The 21,144-nt window shown below is 40.2% G+C and overlaps 2 protein-coding genes across 7 annotated transcripts in view; one reads left to right on the plus strand and one right to left on the minus strand.

Annotated features, from left to right (window-relative positions):
• Window positions 1-21,144, plus strand: part of LOC145532511 (uncharacterized) — an 85,090-nt gene that overhangs the window by 44,466 nt on the left and 19,480 nt on the right. For 3 of the 5 annotated variants that reach the window (XM_081557797.1, XM_081557804.1, XM_081557787.1), the window contains one exon: window positions 18,459-18,576. In XM_081557797.1, coding sequence (XP_081413923.1) covers window positions 18,459-18,576 — 118 coding nt within the window. Of the gene's footprint in view, window positions 1-14,416; window positions 14,691-16,294; window positions 16,400-18,458; window positions 18,577-21,144 lie in introns of those variants that run through there. The other 2 variants (XR_014073313.1, XR_014073318.1) reach the window with 2 other exon arrangements.
• The window catches only part of CYYR1 (cysteine and tyrosine rich 1), a 118,703-nt gene continuing 108,357 nt past the window's right edge, over window positions 10,799-21,144 (minus strand). For both annotated transcript variants that reach the window (XM_081557758.1, XM_081557765.1), the window contains one exon: window positions 10,799-13,193. In XM_081557758.1, the coding sequence (XP_081413884.1) occupies window positions 13,069-13,193 (125 nt within the window). In that variant the 3' untranslated portion in view covers window positions 10,799-13,068. The remainder of the gene's footprint in view (window positions 13,194-21,144) is intronic.

Genomic DNA, 21,144 nt, shown 5'->3' on the forward strand with positions numbered 1-21,144 from the left:
CAGTCACTCAGTCATGTCTGACTCTTTGTGACCCCATGGGCTGCAGCATGCCAGGCCTCCGTGTCCATCACCAACTCCTGGAGTTTACCCAAATTCATGTCCATTGTATTGGTGATGCCATCCAACCATCTCATCCTCTGTCGTCCCCTTCTCCTCCTGCCCTCAATCTTTCACAGCATCAGTGTCTTTTCAAATGAGTCAGTTCTCTGCATCAGATGGCCAAAGTATTGGAGCTTCACTTCAGCGTCAGTCCTTCCAAGGAATATTCAGGACTGATTTCCTTTAGGATGGACTGGTTGGATCTCCTTGCAGTCCAAGGGACTCTCAAGAGTCTTCTCCAACACCATAGTTCAAAAGCATCAATTCTTCTGCACTCAGCTTTCTCTATAGTCCAACTCTCACATCCATACATGACTACTGGAAAAACCATAGCTTTGACTAGATGGACCTTTCTTGGCAAAGTAATGTCTCTGCTTTTTTATATGCTGCCTAGGTTGGTCATAACTTTTCTTCCAAGAAGCAAATGTCTTTTAATTTCATGGCTGCAGTTACCATCTGAAGTGATTTTGGAGCCCCCCAAAATAAAGTCTGTCACTGTTTCCACTGTTTCCTGATCTATTTGCCATGAAGTGATGGAACCCGATGCCATGATCTTCATTTTCTGAGTGTTGAGTTTTAAGCCAACTTTTCACTCTCCTCTTTCACTTTCATCAAGAGGCTCTTTAGTTCTTCTTCACTTTCTGCCATAAGGGTGGTGTCATCTGCATATCTGAGGTTATTGATATATCCCCTGGCAATCTTGATTTCAGCTTGTGCTTCATCCAGCCCAGTGTTTCTCATGATGTACTTTAAATATAAATTAAATGCAGTAGGCCTGGGTTCAATCTCTGGTCAGGGAACTAGATCCCACATATGGAAACTAGGAGTTCACATGCCACAACTAAAGATCTCACATGCTGCAACTAAGACCAGGCCCAGCCAAATAAATAAGTAATTATTAAAAAAAGAAAGAAGAAATTGCCCAAATTCATGAATGAATGAGTGAATGAAAGTGATTTTTAAAGAAAGTATCCACAAATGTTCCAGGCTTTTGCTGTTCTTCAGTCACTAAGTTGTGTCCAACTCTTTGCCACCCCAAGGACTGTAGCATGCCAGGCTTCCCTGCCCTTTGCTATCTCCTGGAGTTTGCTCAAACTCATGTCCACTGAGTCAGTGATGCCATCCAACGATCTCATCCTCTGTCATCCCCTTCTCTTCCTGTCTTCAATCTTTCCCAGTATCAGGGTCTTTTCTGATGAGTTGGCTCTTCGCATCAGGTGGCCAAAGTACAGGAGCTTCAGCATCAGTCCTTCCAATGAGTATTCAGGGTTGATTTCCTTTAGGATTGTCTGGTTTGATCTCCTTGATGTCCAAGGGACTCTCAAGAGTCTTCTCTAGCACCACAGTTTCACAATTTTTGGTAACTTCCTGGAAAAATATCATCTCCTTCCTGTGAAATCTACCAACTTTGTTTTATTTTAAACCTAGACCTGGAGATATCATTAGATCAGTGGATCCATTTTAGTAATTTTGTTTTGTTCTCCTTATATAAGTAGAAAAGTGGCCTCTAACATTTTAATTTCCATCATATCTCATGGTTACAGGACCTGATTTACTTAAACCCAAGCCTAGGATATGTAAGAAGCCAATGTTTTTTCATCCAAAGACATACCTTATGCCTGGTATCATAAAAACAGGGCTTCTTGATTGAATTTCCCCTAATGAATGGAGTCCATAAAAAGGACTTATTTCCAACATCAATTATGCGTACTTCAACAACTTATACTTCCACAAGTTACCACTTGCCTCTTCACCAACAATAAAACACAGCAGCTTTGTTCTGAATAGAATGCAGTTTGCACTCAGGTAGAAATATATCCTGCCTTGAACAGTGGACATTTGCATCCATTGCTGAGAGGCAGCAACATGTGTCCGTGACCTGAGTGAAACACAGCTGTCAAGACAAAACTGCACTCAGAGAGGCCAGAAAGCTACTTAAGATATTCTTGCTGTTTACCACATGTCTCTGAGGCTTGAAGTAGAGAATGGAGGTAGATTTATTAATACTTTCTTGTTCCTCAGACCAGCACAGTCAGCGGAGCAATTCACTGCTAATGGCATGTCTTGAGGTCATTAATTCTTGGAAACATTTCAAAATTAATGATGCAATATGTAATTGTGGATTTTTACCTTTTGGGTTGACTCTGAAGTGCTCGAGGAAAGAAAATCTGGGGTAAAACATTGGCACCTATTGGCTGTTGGGGTGGGTCAATTCTTTGTTTTGCTTTCCAATGTGATGTTCCTTTGTGATGTTAGTTTCTATTGTACAGCAAAATGAATCAGCTATACGTATACATATATCCCCCTTTCTGGATTTCCTTCCCATTTAGTTTACCACAGGGCATTAAGTAGTGTTTCCTGTGGTACACAGTAGGTCCTCACTAGTTACCTATTTTATGCATGCATGCACAGTCATTTCAGTCACTTAGAGTCTGCGACCTCAAGTACCATAGCCCACTAGGCTGCTCTGTCCATGGGATTATCCCAGCAAGAATACTGGAGTGGGTTGCCATGCCCTTTTCCAGGGGATCTTCCCATCCAAGGGATTGAACCTGGGACTCCTGCATTGGCAGGCAGGCTCTTTAGTGCTGAGCTACCGGGGAAGCCCCCTATCTATTTTATACATAGTATCGTGCCTGTGAGCTAAGTCGCTTCAATTGTGTCTGACTCCCTGTGACCCCACTGACTTGCAGCCAACCAGGCTTCCCTCATCCAAGGGCTTCCCCAGGCAAGAACCCTGGAGTGGGTTGCCATTTCCTCCTCTGGGATATGTAGTATCAATAGAACAAATAGGTCAGTTCTAGTTTCCCAATTCATCCCATCCCTCTTTCCCCCTTGGTATCAATATATTTGTTCTCTATGTCTGTGTCTCTTTTTCTGCTTTGTAAATAAGATCGTCCATACCAATTTTTTCAAATTCCATATATATGCATTAATATACAGGATTTGTCTTTCAGATTACTTCACTCTGTATGACAGTCTCTAGGTCCATCCACTTCTCTACAAATGATCCAATTTAGTTCCTTTCAGGATTGTCTTTTGTGCTACACTAAATGCCAGTAGCATCTCTATAGGCATTGCATCAACTGAAATGCTACCATGTTGTTCCAGAGATCCCCTGGTCCTGGGTAGTAGTGATAATGATGTCAACTGTAGGCCTGACCTTAAGTAAAGTGCAAACACGGCTATATTTTGCCCTTTAGTGGTCCTGTGATATGTGTAGATGAAGATTTCATCTACTTCATCTGTGTTAACTGGTGTGAGCCTCAGGCCTGTTGCTTCCTCTTCCACTGCCCCTCATTGTGGATCATGCCCATGAAGGCAGGGAGTATGGAAAGAGAGTAGAGAAGGTAACACACAGGAAATAGTGACTCAGAGTAATGGTAAGGGATAGTTGGAGACTTCAGATTGGGTTGTCAGGGAAGCCTTGTATTATGGCTTGATATTTTAAACTGAGATCTGAACAATGAGACAAACAGGGTCAGCAGGTGCAAAGGCCCTGAGGTTGGAAAGGGAATGGTAATAACAACCAGAACCAACAGCTGTGTAGAGAAGTGGCATGGTACACTGGGTAAGGGCAAAGACTTTGGGGCTTATGAGTTGCCACCACCAAGGTGACTCATCATTAGTGATTTTGTACAGGTCTCTTCTCTTTTCTTTTCTTTCCTTCTCTTTTCTATGTCTATTTCCTCACTTTAGAAATAAAGATATTACATAAAAATATTCTTATGGTGCCTTATAGCTCTGAGTCTATGCAATTCTTTTTATTAGCTTGTTCATCTTAAGAGCTGCCACATAGCAATTTGTCAGTCCCTTATAAGACACATTAGTCTCTTATTCAGTTCAGTTCAGGTGCCCAGTCGTGTCCGACCCCACGGACTGCAGCACACCAGGCTTCCCTGTTCATTGCCAACTCCCAGAGCTTGCTCAAACTCATGTCTATCTAGTCGGTGAAGCCATCCAGCCATCTCATCCTCTGTCATCCCCTTCTCCCCCTGTCTTCAATCTTTCCCAGCATCAGGGTCTTTTCCTTCGCATCAGGTGGCCAAAGTATTGGAGCTTCAGCTTCCGCATCAGTCCTTTCAGAGGCCCAGGCCTCAGGGTGTGTGTCTGTCCAAACTCGAATGGCCTCTGGAGCCAACAGCCTTCAACAGCATCTGGAGGCAGATACAGCCCGTGGGTTATTCTTCATGATAGCTTAGTCACTGCCGTGGTGGGCAGTTGCACTGTGACATGGCAGCTCCTGAAATAATAGGAATACTGGTGTCTGGGCACAGCAAACCAATGCACAGGTCTTAACAGGGGTCTTGAACAGCAGGATAGTGGCATGTGACCTTATGCACTCTAGTGGTTGGCAAATGTCTAGCTAATAACAGCAGTAAAGGGAACCTAGAGAAAAAGAAACTGGAAGATACAGCTTGGTAACTTAAAGGCCATAAGGTATATCCTCTGGGGACTCCCAAATATAATTATAGGCTGTACTTTGTAGGAGTATGAAAGTCCTACAGTAGCAAATGAGACCCAAGATGCAGAAATATAGTTTATTAGATTACTATGGCCTGGAGAAACACAGGCTTCATAAATATTTTAATTTTGACATTCAGGCATAGATAGCAGTGTGCTGGGCAAAACTTAGTTTATTTCTTGATTAATATAGAGCTCTGTTTATGCAGAATTATCTGGAAGGTTATTATTATTGCTTTTTTCTCATCTAAAAATTCTTCCCTAACTATGCTAACATATTATTAATGTCATTCAATATTTTCTTGCTTATATGTATTTTTTCCCTTAAAATTCTAGAGATCTTGAGTTTCTGAAAAAAAGAGTGTGCAACAGAAAATCAAGAAGCAATTCCATAGGAATATTAGCTCTGTACAATGTAGGCACCAACTTTTACAGTTTTTATTCATTGTTACCAATATTTGTGACTATCCCTTCAAAATTAATTAAAAGTTCACATCAGTTTGCAGGTGTCCCCTTCCTTAATGGGCTTCCCTGGGGGTTCAGTGGTAAAGAACCCACCAGCCAATGCAGTAGATGTGAATTTGATCTCTGGGTCTGTAAGATCCTCTGGAGAAGGAAAGGGCAACCCACTCCAGTATTCTTGCCTGGGTGGTCCCATAAACAATGGAGCCTGGTGGGCCACAGTCCATGGGGTCTCAAAAGAGTTGGACAAGACTTAATGACTAAACAACAACAATAATAACAACCTCCCTCAATGCCTCGTTGACTCATTCCTTTGTCTTGGTCAAAAGAAAATACAGAGCATCCCCAGGAAATTCAGTAGTTTCTGTACAGGTGAAAAGTCATGACTTAAGAGAGAACTGAGTGAAGATATCTGCTGAGACCAGGTGCCATATCAGAAACCAAAGAGTCCTGTCTCTCTCTATCTCACCACGGTGTACTGTAAGAAGTGAAACTGATGGAGACTAAGTGATGGATTGCAAGAGAAGGACAAAGTGAAGGATATGAGTCATCAGTATTGCTCAAATATGTACAGTCATCCACTTGGAACTCATGAAAAGGCAGTTTCTACAATCGGCTCCAAGATAGCCACGGGTAGTTCCTACAAGCACAGAACAGATATGGATATATTTTGTTGCAACATTAAAAGTTTATCCTCACTGAAATATATTATGAATTGCTCTATCTACAGTTTATGCAAAATGGGGATAATAATAATAATAATACCTACATTGTGGGACTGAAAAATTAAATGTAATTAAATATAAAGTGCTTACCACAGTGCTTGGCACCTATACTGACCCCAAACTATTATTATTATTATTAGATTTAAGGTAAGGTATTTCTAGGAAAGATTCCTTTGAGAAACAGTCTTTTTTTTTCATAATGGTATTATCTGAATAAACACTCTGTTGCTCTCTTTCTATATTAAATAGTAATAGCACAAAAGCTGATGGCTATTGTATTACCCATTTCCAGCAGTTTTGGCCTTTTTTGTTTCATTTCAGAATATTCAGTGGTTTTTAAACATACCTTGAAGGAATGGTAATGTGAAAACTATGGCATCTTGCCTTTAGTGAATCCTTGGGACACTGCTTCTGAAGTCAACACTATATTAGGATGCATTCTGTAAAAATGTGATTTATGAGACCATTCTTTTCTAATATTTGATTGGTATTTTTTTTATGTAAAAAAATGAGAAGCTCAATTTTAATGTGAAGAATTATGAAAGTGCCTCTCCCATATCGGCGTGTTGTCTTGTTTTGAGTCAGCGAAGATGAGCTTGTGCAATTACTTGAGCCAGCATGTGTTCACTTGTACTTAAAAACACAATCCAGCTGTTTCTGGATTGACTTGAACCATCATGTCAATGTATGGCAAAACCAATATAATATTGTAAAGTAAAAAAATAGATTAAAAAAAAACCCCACAAAACTGTAGCCTTTTGTCCAGTTCCCTGAGCCATATCTTGAGTTATGGACCCCTTTTAGAATATGCTGTGCTAAAGTTGCTTCAGTCATGTCAGATTCTGTAAAATCTTATGGACTATAGCCCACCAGGCTCCTCTGTCCATGAGGTTCTCCAGGCAAGAATACTGAAGTGGGTTGCCATTTCCTTGTCCAGGGGATCTTCCTGATCTAGGGATCGAATCCACACCTCTTATGTCTCCTGCAGGCAGGCAGGTTCTTTATCACTAGTGCCACCCGAGAGGCCCCTTAGAACATGTTGCTCACTATAAACTCTTTTCCTTTCATTCTCAAAGTTATTTGAACTTTCTTTATTGACAACTGTATTTGCTGACTTAATAATACTTCAGTCATTTATTTCAAATATCATAGAGTCACCCCTGGGGGACTACAGATGTCCAAGAAACATTTCTTGGAGTATGAAGATAGGTACAAAACGAGGCAAAGGTGGGGATCAATTAATTCTGACTTGGAGAAATGAGCCGACCTCACCTCAAAGTATACGCCCTTTTGTTACATCTGGACAGATGAGCAGGGGTTTTACCGGGCAAGGAGGTAAGGGAGTTTGTATGCTCAGGTGATGAGTTCCCAAATGTGTTTTCACATGTAAAACACAAAGAATTGAACTTCAACTATTTCAACTGAACTGCTTTCAAGCTGTTCCCAGTCAACAGAGAAAACAATGCACAAGATGTGATAATGAAGATATTGACTTATAAGATGTAAAAATGGGGAAATCAAATCACTTGGTTCTCTGTGGACTTTAATCAGAAAAAAAAAATTATCCATCTTTCAGGCCATGGAAACAGTATGAGATCTCCTATTCACCTACTACTTACTACCAGATGTCATTCAGAAAGTTATTCCTCTGCCTCTTCTTCACTAAGGAGTGGCTGCTGGTACATACTGAAAAGCTGCTCATGACTTGGGTAGCGGACGGGGAGCAGAGGGAATTCCCTGGTGGTTCAGTGCTTAGGACTCCACACTTTCACTGCCGTGGCCCCAGGATGAGCCTTGGTCGGGGAACAAAGTGGGCTTCCCAGGTGGCTCAGTGGGTAAAGAATCGGCCTGCAAAGTCGGAGATGCAGGAGACGCAGGTTTGATCCCTGAGTCAGGGAGATCTCCTGGAAGAGGAAATGGCAACCCACTCCAGTGTTCTTGCCTGGAGAATCCCATAGACAGAGGAGCGTGGCGGGCTACAGTCCGTGGGGTCGCAAAGAGTCGGACATAACCGAAGTGACTGAGTGCACATGGGCTGGGAACAAAGACCCCACAAGCTGCATCGTGTGGGCCAAAAAAAGAGGGGGCGCAGAGCTGAAGTAAGAGTTGAAAAAGAGTCTGTGCTTCATTGTTCATTGTTTTAAGCCAGTGATTCCTGAATGCACCCAGAGAAGGCAAACATTCCCAACACATGTTTCTGCAGTTCCAAACATTCTTAGGGTTTGTTTTCCATTTTTAGGAAAGGTATTCAGGATTAGGTTAGGTAGCAACTTGATCCACTGTACACTCATCTGGAAACTTGTCTTGGAAGTATTTTCTTGATGAAGATGAACTATTTTGGAACAAAGTTAAAACAGAGGTTAGAACTGGGACCATGTTAAGACTTGTTCACAAGGTACATGGTATGTGTTTACTTCATTCCCTGTCAAATGTGATGGGCTTTAGTGCAGCTCATAAATGAAGTTCATGGAAACGCAAACGTAGTGTCTCCTTTCAGTATTCCTCAGGAATGCAGCGCTTATCCAGTTAGCCTGGGCCTCTGAATGCTGCTGGCTCCATTCTACCCCTGCCGGGTCCCTAAAAGCAACTTGATCACAGCCAAGCATGGCCCTGGTATTCTTCTGCCTGTTGAGCTGGCACATTCCTGTTAGAGGGAAGATTGCCTAAACTCCAAATAGTGAACTTAAAGAGAGTGAGCTGAAATATCCCTGCTCTAGTAGGCTGATTATGAAGACGGCCCCAAATGCTCTCCTCCTCCTCTTTTGTGCAGAGTGGAGCTCGGGAGCGGATTCTAAGGAACAGGACATTTCAAAAAGGATGGGATATCACTTCTGAAATTAGGTTTTAAGTGTGTGACTTTCCTCTGGCTAGCACTATGATTTGCTAGCAGGTTCTTTCCCTCTATGGCTCTTCTTGCTGGCTTGCGCTGGGGAAGAAAGCTGCCATATTTTGAGTTGCCCTATGGAGAGGCCCATATGGTAAGGAATTGGGATAACCAACAGCCAGTGAGTGAATGAGGCCCTTAGTCCAAAAGCCTGCAAGGAACAGACTCCTGTCAGTGACCATGCAAGTGACTGAACTTGGAGGCAGATCTTTTTTTCTGTTGCACATTAAGATGACTGCAGCCTGTGAGAATCCCTAAGCTGGAAGACCAGCTAAACTGCACCCAGATTCTGGACCTATAGAAACCGAGATAATAATTGATGTTGTTTCAAGGCACCAAATTTTGAGCTAATTTGTTACACAGAGATGCATAACTATTTCACCTGCTTATTGAAGGTGGCACCAGTGGTAAAGAACCTGTTTGCCAATGGAGACTTAAGAGATGTGGATTCGATCCCTGGTTTGGGAAAATCCCCTGGAGGAGGGGATGGCTACTTGCTCCAGTATTCTTGCCTGGAGAATCCCCTGGACAGAGGAGCCTGGCGGGCTACAGTCCTTGGAGTTGCAAAGAGCTGGACACAACTGAAGTGACTTAACACACACAGAAGTGGTAAGGTTTGAAAGTGGGGACAAAGATTGGAAAGAGAATAGGTACATATATTTGTGTCTTTCTGAGTCACCAACAGATCGAATCTTTATGACAGATATTTTATATACTGTTTTTATATAGACAGTATATAAAAACAACATCCTGGCAAAGGGGGTGTGGGCATGTTTTTGACAAAACTTAGGTAATGGAAACTCAATTATTTGGCTCAGACACATAGCTTAGAAGGTAACAGAGATGAGAGAAACTAGAATCTTACTCTGAAGTCTTAGTTCTTTCACATTAGCCAGTCATAAGAGGCAGTAGTAGGGTTGGGATTAGGGTGGAAATCAGAATCACCTCTAGATCATTTTTCAAGCTGGTTACGTTACTTTAATTTCCGGCACAGTTTGGGCCAAACTATACCACACTGCGGAGCTGTACCAGAAGAGCACTGAACTTATACAAGTGCAGCCTCATTCTTTGTGACTTGGACTAATAAGTAGAATATAAAACTTGTACATTTCAAGTAGGTTCTGATTGAGGATCCAGTAGTCCTTTGAAGCCTCTGCGGTGATGAGTAAGGTGATCACGTGGTTTTAGCATGTTGGTATTGGGTGGTTTAAATTAAGTTAAAAAATAACAGAACAGCACCCAGAATTCCATTGTTTGATGGTCACAAGCTTGTCTGATATGGCAGATCCTCTTTCACCTACAGCCCCAAATTGGCAAAATGGGTCTGGCTAAATAAGGACAAATTGGGAAGAAGTGGATGTGTAGTGAGCGCAGCTTTCATTCAGTAGTGAGAACAAGATGATGTAGTAATGAAGGAACCCACTTCAATGCTGCATCTTTGGAACGTGTGTGGTCCTAGAGATTCCTGTAATGGCTTCTAGAGCTGAGCAAGGCAGCTGCAGAGTTGATTGGACGCCAATAGGCCGTGGTCCTGTATCATCCACTCCTGGACCAGGTCCAGGGGCTCTCCTCCACCATCAGCCCTGGTCCTGATGAAAGCATCAGTGAGCCTCTCATTGTTCACAGGTCTCTTATAGATCACAGCCTTACTTCCATAGCAACAGCCTCACACAGTTGTGAAAGATAGTGCAATTAACTGACAAAGACTACAGTTTCTCCTGGACAAGATGACTGTAGCAGCTTTTTCTTAGTTCAGCTCCTTCCTGCTACCTCTTTGCATTTTGCAAAGAGGATTTTCTAGAGCAGCACTGCCCAATAAGGCAGCTGTTGGACACATGAGACTCTGTAGCATTTGAAATGTGGTTGGTGAGACTAAGGGATTCTATTTATCATTTAGGATTTAAGTCTTTACTGAATGTGTTACAATATTGCTTCTGTTTTATGTTTTTGTTCATTGGCTGCAAGGCATATGAGGTCCTAGGGTCACAAAGAGTTAGATGTGGTTGAAACAACTTAGCACACAGGCAAGAGACAGAATTCAAAATAAATAAAGTTTATCTGGCTCCAGTCCTGTGTCTCCTGTATAGATGAAGGAGGCTGAATCTGCAGAAATGGAGGATGAAGCAGAATAGACTCAAGATGATTTAAAATATAACTCTTGTTATAATGAGTTATTTCATTTTATTGCTTATTGTAAACACTTTGGCCACAGCAAATACATTAGTTTTTAAATAATTATAATTCAAAGCTTTCACATCGTATAGTATTTCCCCCCAAAATGTGTCATCTATGAAAATAACCAGTGAACTCCAAAAGTCTATACTGACATTGTGCACATTTACGCTATTGTGACACTAAATACAAAGTAAAAATGCTCATCTATTGGAGGTCTATGGGTTTGTGATATGCCTTAAGGGAGGCCTTAAAGCAACTTAGAGAAGAGAAATGGTATGGATTGTAATAGCTCCTATGCAAGTAATGTTTGCAGAACATAGGAGGTATGCAGTAAACATTTATTGACAGCAAAGATGATGAGAATTCAATTACTGCTGGACTTTCCCTCTCCATTTTTTCTCAAGGAATATATGGTGCATTGGGAAACATCACTCTGAATGTCACAGAGGCTCTGACACTTTGAATTGTATAGCTACTGTGTAATTGGGTCTGATCACACTTGCAGAAGAGAGATAAATTAAAGCATATGTACTGTTAAAATTGTGCTAAAATCTCAGTTACTAGGTAGGACAGTCTGGAATGCTTGAATGGTTTCCATCTTCATAACCAAGAAAATCACAGTGCCTGAAAATCAAGCTAGTCATTCAAAACAAATTTAGCTTTCAGATCTCACTGGCAGTTAGACTGTATTTCAGTTCAGTCAGTGTCTTTGAAAGTAAAATATGCTACTTATATGAGTTACTGAGTTTCCTAACTATGATTTTTACTTTAAGACATTTCTTTTGACTGTTTTATTCAGCAAAACTCTTAGCATCACTTTGGGATTTCACTGAATTATGCTGATAATGTTGGATTAAACATTTTAGATTTAATTGCAAAGTGACACACAAATTTCATGATCTATTCTCAATATTTTCTCAACATACAACTTTAAATACATGAAAATAGAAATATTAAGATCACCTGCAGCGATGAATATGGCATATTAGAATTATTTATTAAAAACTTTTACACCTAAAGGTAGGCACTTTATAAAATTTGAGTTTTGGCAAAAGGCAACAGTTTGACATCAATATCTTACTTTTCCATTAACTGTATAACTTTTCAAGAGACTAGATTATTAAAACATTACAAGAGACATAGAAATTTGTCCAGGTTGCATGTGAGTGGAATTACACAAAACAGAATCCAAGCTTCATTTTTCCCTCTTCTTTTTGTAAACTGCTATATAGCTTCCTGGTCAAGTTCTAAATTTTACTCCCCGATATAAAATCCCATGGGATTCTGGCTTCTTATCTTTTAATCTGAAGTGAAGTTTTTGTTGCTTGTGGAACTTGGTATGAATTTTTTTTCACAGTTGGAATTACCATTATGATCATATACTACATAAAGTCAGATGATTTTTAGGTGGCAATAGCTAGCAGTGAAGAGTTCTTGGCTTCAAGCAGCTGTTGAGCCCTTTGGATTATGTTTTAAGTCCCAATTATGTAGATTCAACTACCCTTGTTGTTTTCATTCTTGGTGACGTAGAAATTCACCTCACTTCTATCTAAAACATGAGTAGAGCTTTGGGGGCCCACCGAACCCATCTACCATTTGACTTAGCTCTCCCTTCTCGAGCGTGTCTCTCCCGGGTAGTCAGACAGGGTCTGTTAGGAGTCTTGGTAACAGGGAGCTTCACAAAGCAATCTAGTCAATAAGAAAACCCCACTGCCCTTTCTTATGTTGAGTTCTCTTCCTGCAACTTCCACCCAGTGTTTCCAACAGTGTAAGGCACAGAGTGGGCTTTCGGGCACTTATCTGCATTTGTGGATGAACAAAAAGGCTGAAGAGTTCTAGTTCTGACTCGTAGAGCTACAGAAGATAGTCGTTTCCTTATGTAGTCCAGGGTATCCTCGTATCTCACATAAATCTTCTCTTTTTCAGGGTGAATATTGCAATTTTCTTCTCCTGTTCCTTATGCAACACGAATTTCCGATGTTTTGTCTATGCGTTACTCTTATCTGAGTGTGCTTCTGTTGATCAGTAGACCTCTTCAAATGTGGTCCCTGTAAACCCAACATAATACCCTAGATGGGATCAGCTCTGAGTAGGGTAGAAATCCTGTGTCTCTTCTCTTAGCCTGGACATTCCACTCGACATATTGTCCAACCCAAAAGGGTGTTCCTTAGGGCAATCTTTTCCTGTCTGTTTCTGAGTAGAGGCATTTTATTCTAGGCAAGATTGCTGGTTGGCACATACTCTGTTCCAGGAGAAGGATTACTTCCTTGAATTTCCAGGATACGGAGGGGGTGGAGAACGCTGTACTGGGGTTGGGGAGTATGGAGGAGGCAAGTCTGCACAGTATTCCATCTCATGGTCATAATTATAGGGGGGTGGTGCCACTGAAAAACAAAACAAAATGAGAAGGACATCAAGCATTTAGCAATGATAGAGCGTCCATTATATTTGAGACACTCGGCTGGGTACTTCGGGGGAGGACATCATTTTTACACAGGTTCCTATAATCAAAACTAGGGTTTTTTTCAGTAGTCATGTATGGAGGTGAGAGTTGGGCCATGAAGAAGGCTGGGTGCCAAAGGATTGATGCTTTTGAACTGGGGTGCTAGAGAAGACTCTTGAGAGTCTCTTGGACAGCAAGGAGATCAAAATAATCACTTCTAAAGGAACTCAACTTTGAATATTCATTGGAAGGACTAAGGCTGAAGCTGAAGCTCCAATACTTTGGCCTGAGTCAAAGAGTTGACTCACGTGTACCTCAATGTTCATCGCAGCATTGTTTACAATAGCCAAGACATGGAAGCAACCTAGATGTCCATCAACAGATGAATGTATAAGGAAGCTGTGGTACATATACACAATGGAATATTACTCAGCCATTAAAAAGAATACATTTGAATCAGTTCTATTGAGATGGATGAAACTGGAGCCCATTATACAGAGTGAAGTAAGCCAGAAAGTAAAACACCAATACAGTATACTAATGCATATATATGGAATTTGAAAGATGGTAACGATAACCCTATATGTGAGACAGAATAAGAGACACAGATGCATAGAACAGTCTTATGGACTCTGAGGGAGAAGGTGAGGGTGGGACTTTCTAAGAGAATAGCATTGAAACATGTATATTATCATATGTGAAACAGAACACCATTCCAGGTTCGATGCATGAGACAAATGCTCAGGGCTGGGGCAATGGGATGACCCAGAGGGATAGGATGGGGAGGGAGGTGGGAGGGGGGTTCAGGATGGGGAACACATGTAAACCCCCATGGCTGGTTGATGTCAATGTATGGCAAAAACCACTACAATATTATAAAGTAATTAGCACCCAACTAAAATAAATAAATTTATTAAAAAAAAAAAAAGAGTTGACTCACTAGAAAAGACCCTGATCCTGGGAAAGCCTGAAGGCCAAAGGAGAAGAGGGAGGCAGAGGATATGATGGTTAGCTAGCATCACCAACTCAATAGACATGAACTTGAGCAAACTCTGGAAGATAATGAAGGACAGGGGAGCCTGGCATGCTGCAGTCCATGAGGTCACAAAGACTCGGACACGACTTAGTGACTGAACAACCACATAATTTTTGCCTTCAATAATCAGTTTTATCAGGCTGAGGACACACATGTATGAAAAGTCAAGTGCTATAAAAGATGGTGCTATTGACCAAAGTATTTAGAATTGGTGGCTTAAGGCAAATTTCTTGGAAAGATGATGTTGAAGTGACAGACAGAGAAAGGACTAAAGGATAATTCAAGATGAGCAAAAGTTCTGAAAGAGGAGAAAACTTTTATTCAAAGCCAAAGCTACATGGGAAAAGATACTGAGGAATCTAATTGTATCAGCATCACGGTGGGCTTGGACTATCACAAAAGGTGTGTGTGATATGCAGTTTTTAGAGATTTTTTGAATATGCTAATGAGTATGCTTTAGGGAGATGACTGTCAGCGATATGGATTCAGGTGGACCAAAGAAAAGGTGAGATGATGTAGTAGCATATGTGAGGGATTATAAAGGACTCATGGAAGCTGGTGATGGGGATTATTAGGAGCTCTTGAGCATCTGAGAGCTTCAGTGATGACTGGGTGTTTGGAAAAGAGGTAGAGAGCAAGAAGGTATGGAGGTATTGGGTGCCTGGTATGGACTCCTGTAACTTGGTCATGGAGTCATTATAGAAATAAGAAATAAACAAAAGGGAAGACAAACAGGTTTGCAAATGAGGCTGGAGAAACGTTTTCAAATCTCATTAAAAAAAGTTTCTTTAATTTAGTTACTGTAATATACTTCAGTGTGTTTTAAAATCATGTTTAATATAATAAAATCACATTTGTTATGATTATGTATGGGCATCTATTTTGTAGTGCTCTCCATCCCATCTACAGGGTTGGAAAAGAGGTACTCCTTGAGCACTCCATGTCTTCAAGAACCAAATCACTTGGAAACATCTGAGCAACCTTTCTGGTGATTTGCCAGTAGTTTTTACTTATCATCAAGATCACAATTCTAGTTGGAAATTGACATGTCTTAATTGCTTCCTGTGAATGTAACTTAAACCACAGACTAGTGCTATAATAATGTGAATAAATAGCCAAGCTTTCACTTTTAGATGGCAGAGAAGAACAAGTAACATTTCAACAAACCTCAACATGTCTTCTCAATTGTACTGTTACTGATAAGACTATGATAGTATTCTGATCAAGATGCATGTATTAATAAACATTGGAATTCACCCTATGTGCAAACACAAACTGTTTCTTTGGCATCTCTTTATTTTGTATTTGTGTTTTAAAATTTTTTAATTAATTTCTATTGGAATATAGTTGATTTACAATATTGTGTTAGTTTCTTCTGTACAGCAAAGTGAATCAGTTATACATATCTTGTGTTCAGTGGCTGAATCATGTCTGAACTGTAGCCACCAGACTCCTCTGTCCATGAGGTTTTCCAGGCAAGAAGCCTGGAGTGGGTTGCCATTTCCTCTTCCAGGGGATCTTCCTGATCCAAGGATTGAACCTGCATCTCTTGCGTCTCCTGCATTGGCAGGCAGATTCTTTACCACTGAGCCATCTGGGAAGCCCTAGTTATACATATATTCACTTCTTTTAAAGATTCTTTTCCCATCTACATCTCTTTAACTTGGCTCGCTTTACCAGGAGCTTGGTGATTCAAACGATTTACTGATCTACCTATGCTTAGGAAAGAACTGAGTCACCTGACACAGAAAAAGATGGAGATGCAGGACTTAGTGGGCTGTCCTCTGAGAGACGCCCTGGAGAGGAAAGACTTTGGAACTCTCCTGTGGGTTGAGCAGGCCAGGGCTCACAGCAGAGGACACAGTTCTGTGGAGAAGGCTGCGTTAGGCCCTCAGAGGCTGGGCTATTCCAAGCTTTGTTTTCTACAACAAAATGGAGTAACTCCCATTGAGTCTAAACACACCTTCCCTCTGCATACGTCCACTCCTTTGCTTCATTATATGCAGGAGGACTGAGACAGAGAGATGTATAATAAACTTCCTCCAAGCCAAGCAATGCACCCTCCACGTAAAACAGAAAGTTGCAGCTGGATTCCCATTGAACTGTTTCATGTAAGTATGTGGTTCTAAGTTGTTTTTATGTTGAAGCTTTTCTCTGCCTCCCACTTGAGGGGCACACACCAGATGAATCTACAGATTGACTCTGCATCCTTCTTGATCATGGAGCCATGGTGTGCCTTTATGCTTCGGTAACAAAGCATTTATATTTTACCATCTGCATAAACACTGCTGGAGGACATTTCAGTGACATTCCCTCTGGTTTATACAGCTTCATGTTGAACATGAAAATTTAAGATATGAAGCCATGTTCTTTCATTCATATAGGTTTTGAGTTGTGATAAAGTGATAATATAATGCTGAAGAATGGCATTTTGAGGATGTTGAAGACCATATCCATCATGAAATAAACATGGCACATCTTTTACAGTACCGCCTATGGGAAGACATTGTGAAATAATACTGGTGTAACTGTGAACTGTGCTATCTTTCTTTCATGCAGATAAAAAGGTTTCACCAGGAAATAAACTTTTCAGGGTATCAATTTTAGAATTCCTGATTAACTCTAATAGGTTTTTTTTTTTCTTTCTCTTAAAGTCAAATCATCTTTAAAAGATACATGGATGTAGCTGGAAATGCACTTTTGAAATTCTTTCATAACCAGTAATTCCAATTCTCTAAGCACTGAAAATATGCCACTTATCATGTATGTCAGTATAGTTGTCTAGAATTTCACAAAATTCAGGGATGCTAAGAAATTCATAGCAGAAAGTTAATGGTTTTTTTTTATCCACCCAGGACAACATTTCTAAAGCAAATGTAAAGAAAGATGCATGGTGTTATCAAAATTGTACAACATTATTTTAGAAAATTGGAAACAGAGTAAAATCATCCATGATTTTGTCACCAAAATTTAATAAACAATCCACCTGCCAATGCAGAAGATGCAGGAGACACAGGTTTGGTCCATGGGTTGGGAAGACTCCCTGAAGAAGGAAATGGTAACCCTCTCCAGTATTCTTGCCTGGAAAATCCCATGGGCAGAGGAGCCTGGTGGGGTACAGTCCATGGAGTTGCAAAGAGTTGGACAGGACTGAGCGACTGAGCAGCTGAGCATATGTCTTTATATACTCTCTTTTAGTCATTTGTATATTTATATAAAAATAGTCTTATACCTTTTCACTTTGTATTGTAAATTAGTCTTTTTCATTATGTTACGTATTTTTCATTAACTTTATTGGTAACACTTCACATTATTACACTGACTATTTACTTATTTTTTTATTAGCAATTTTTATTATTATAAATAATGGAGTGAAAATATCTTCTCACACATAGACTTTTTATTACTTTAAATTCATTTTTTAGAATGAAATTCCAGGAATCAACTAACTGGCTATGATTTAATATTTTAGCAATTTAATAGTGAACAAATTTCATTGTTAAAATACCCTCTAATTTTATATTTATTTGATAGTTTTACATCTTATTTATTATTTATAATTCATATTGTGTGATTTTCTTTGTTTGGACTGATAATTTACACACTGGGATCTTTAAGAGAATTAAGATATAATTAAGATTGTTGTTGTTCAGTTGCTCAGTCATGTCCAACTCTTTGCAACCCCATGGACTGCAGCATACCAGGTTTCCCTGTCCTTCACCATCTCCCAGAGTTTGCTCGAACTCAAGTCCATTGAGTTGATGAAGCCATCCAAATATCACCAACTCAATGATAACAAGATATAAATATATGTACAAAGTTATTTATCTTTTCTATACCTTTCTTAAAATAAGTGTTTGTCAAAATGGTAAGTTATGTTATTTTTACCTTATTGACTTACTGAAGTTTAAAATATATCTAACAAAATATATGGTTCTTCATCTTTCTTTTATGTTGTTTCCAAGCTTAAAAATTTGTCTTTTCAGATATCTGATTCATAACCAACCTATTTCTGAATTTTTCCATGTGAATTAATATACTTACTTCCATTATTTCATGTATTTTGCATCAGTGATCATTTTTTCTATTTAAAATTTTGATTAAATCAAATCATTGAAAAGTGGCTTCTTAATCCTTGCTTTTCACATTGTTTTGTTATCTTTTTTATAGAGTTTGTGGGCTTCCCTGGTAGCTCAGTTGGTAAAGAATCCACCTGCAATTCAGGAGATCTTGGTTCGATTCCTCAGTTGGGAAGAACTTCCAGAGAAGGGATAGAATACCCACTCAGGTATTCTTGGGCTTCCCTTGTGTGGCTCAGCTGGTAAAGAATCTGCCTGCAATGTGGGAGACCTGGGTTTGATCCCTGGGTTGGGAAGATCCCCTGGAGAAGGGAAAGGCTACCCACTCCAGTATTCTGGCCTGGGGAATTCCACAGACTGTATAGTCCATGGGGTCGCAAAGAGTCGGACATGACTAAGTGACTCTCATATAGAAATTTTAATAGAAATTTCACATAGACATTTTAAACTACTTATTCTGTCTGAATGACCAAGGCATATCATTTTTTTTTTTATCAGAAACACCCAATTTTAGTTATTATTGATTCTAAATGGTTTTAATATCTGGTAGGATAGATGAAGTTTCATGGCTTATTTTTAAGATTTTTAAAAAATTAATATTTTCAATTGAGATATAATTGACTTAACATTGTGTAAGTTCAAGGTGTACAATGTGTGGATTTGATAAATTTATATATTGCAACATGATTATCACCTGTCAAATTAATGTAAAAAGGAGGTTATTAGATTGATATGGGCTTCCCTGGTGGCTCAGTGGTAAAGAATCTGCCTGCCAATGCAGAAGACTCGGGTTTAATCCCTGGCTCGGGAAGATCCCCCAGAGGAGGACATGGCAACCCACTCCAGTATTCTTGCCTGGAGAATTCATGGACTGGTGGTTACAGTTCATGGGATCGCAAAGAGTCAGACACAACTGAGCATAGGTTACACTGTTAGATTGATGTGGCTCTAATGCCATGGGGTCTATGTAAGCAAGGGCTTCCTAGGTCACTCAGTTGTAAAGAATCCACCTGCCAAGGCAGGAGATGCAAGAGACACGGGTTTGATCTCTGGGTCAAGAAGATCCCCTGGAGGAGGAAATGGCAACCCACTCCAGTATTCTTGCCAGGAAAATCCCATGGACAGAGGAGCCTGGTGAGCTTCAGTCCATGGGTGTGCAAAGAGTCACACCCATGAGATACAGCTGAGCTACTGAGCACACACACCTGCAGTATATGTATGTCAGTCCCAACCTCCCAGTTCATCCCACCCACCTTCCCCCTGTTGCTAACCATACATTTGTTCTCTATGTCTGGGACTCTATTTCTGCTTTGTAAATAAGTTCATCTGTACCATTTTTCTAGACTTCACCTATAAGCAATATTACATTTGTTTTTTTTCTTTCTGGGTTATGTCACTCCATATGACAGCTTCTAGGTCCATCCAGGTCTCTGCAAATGGCACTATTTCATTCCTTTATATGGCTGAGTAATTATTTCATTGTATATATGTACCACATCTTGATCCATTCCCCTCAGAGCCATTTTTAAACAACTGTCTTTAAAAACCTGAGCTCTTTTGTAGCACATTCTAAGAGATCATACTACTTTCTGCTCCTCCTTGTTATCCATATCTGTGGTGCTCTCTACTCCAAAATCTCATCTATTGAAGATTTAGTATCAGGCTCATTGCCTTTCTTTGCATCACAGCTTCTATTAATAGTATCATTCTCTTGGTGATTTCAATATCCTTTTGTTGAAATAAATTTCTAGCCCCAGAAACCACTGAGTTTATAACCACTCCCACTTGAGCTCCCATATCGGCAAACTGAAACTTACATCCATGTCCTTGTAAACCTCGGTATATCCGAAACTCAGTATATCCAGTCATAAAATCCCAAACACCAAGCCTACTCTGGGCTCTATACTCACCTTCCTGGTTCCTTCTCACCCAAACAAGGTTGACTATGTGGCCCCAACCAATCAGATTGTTTCTACATTTCTTTGTTCGTTATTCTTCATCCTACAAAAGCTTCTTACCTTTCTTCCATTTTACTGTTCTCCCCATGAAAACCTTCCAATTCATGAAGTGTTAAATAAAGTCATCACCTAGATTGTCTTCTTTAATCAGTTTTTAATATACGGATGGCATCACCAATTCAATGGGCACGAACTCAGGCAAACTCTGGGAGACGGTGAGGAACAGGGAAGCCTGGTGTACTGCAGTCCATGGGGTCACAAAGAGTCTGACATGACTTGGCCACGGAACAACAACAATCCTGCCTCTCAGTCCTTTGGGTCTTTTGTCTTCAAAGGTCTTTTTCTCACTTTTATTGTAACCAATGATGGTACCACATGGTAATCTAACCAACACTTCTTATCTTTCTAGAGTATACATCCTAATATATTTTGGGCTTCCCTTGTGGCTCAGCTGGTAAAGAATCTGCCTGCAATGTGGGAGACCTGGGTTCAATCCTTGGGTTGGGAAGATCCCTTGGAGAAGGGAAAGGCTACCCACTCTAGTATTCTGGCCTGGAGAATACCATGGACTGTACAGTCCATGAGGTTGCAAAGAGTCGGACACAACTGAGCAACTTTCACTTTCACCTGGATTTCTGATTTACTGATGGCCTTAAGGAGATTAATTTAAACTGACATCACTGCTTTCCTGTCTTCATGTCTTTCTTCATTCAGCTTAGATTTATGGTCCATCAATAAAATGATCTCTATGCACCTATCATCAAATTTATCTCCTTCTTTCCCCACTGCCTGACAAAACTCCAACCCAACATTTTGGCT

The sequence above is a fragment of the Giraffa tippelskirchi genome, chromosome 2 (assembly GCF_054371585.1).
Source record: "Giraffa tippelskirchi isolate mGirTip1 chromosome 2, T2T-mGirTip1v1.2.pri, whole genome shotgun sequence".
Lineage (NCBI taxonomy): Eukaryota > Metazoa > Chordata > Mammalia > Artiodactyla > Giraffidae > Giraffa > Giraffa tippelskirchi.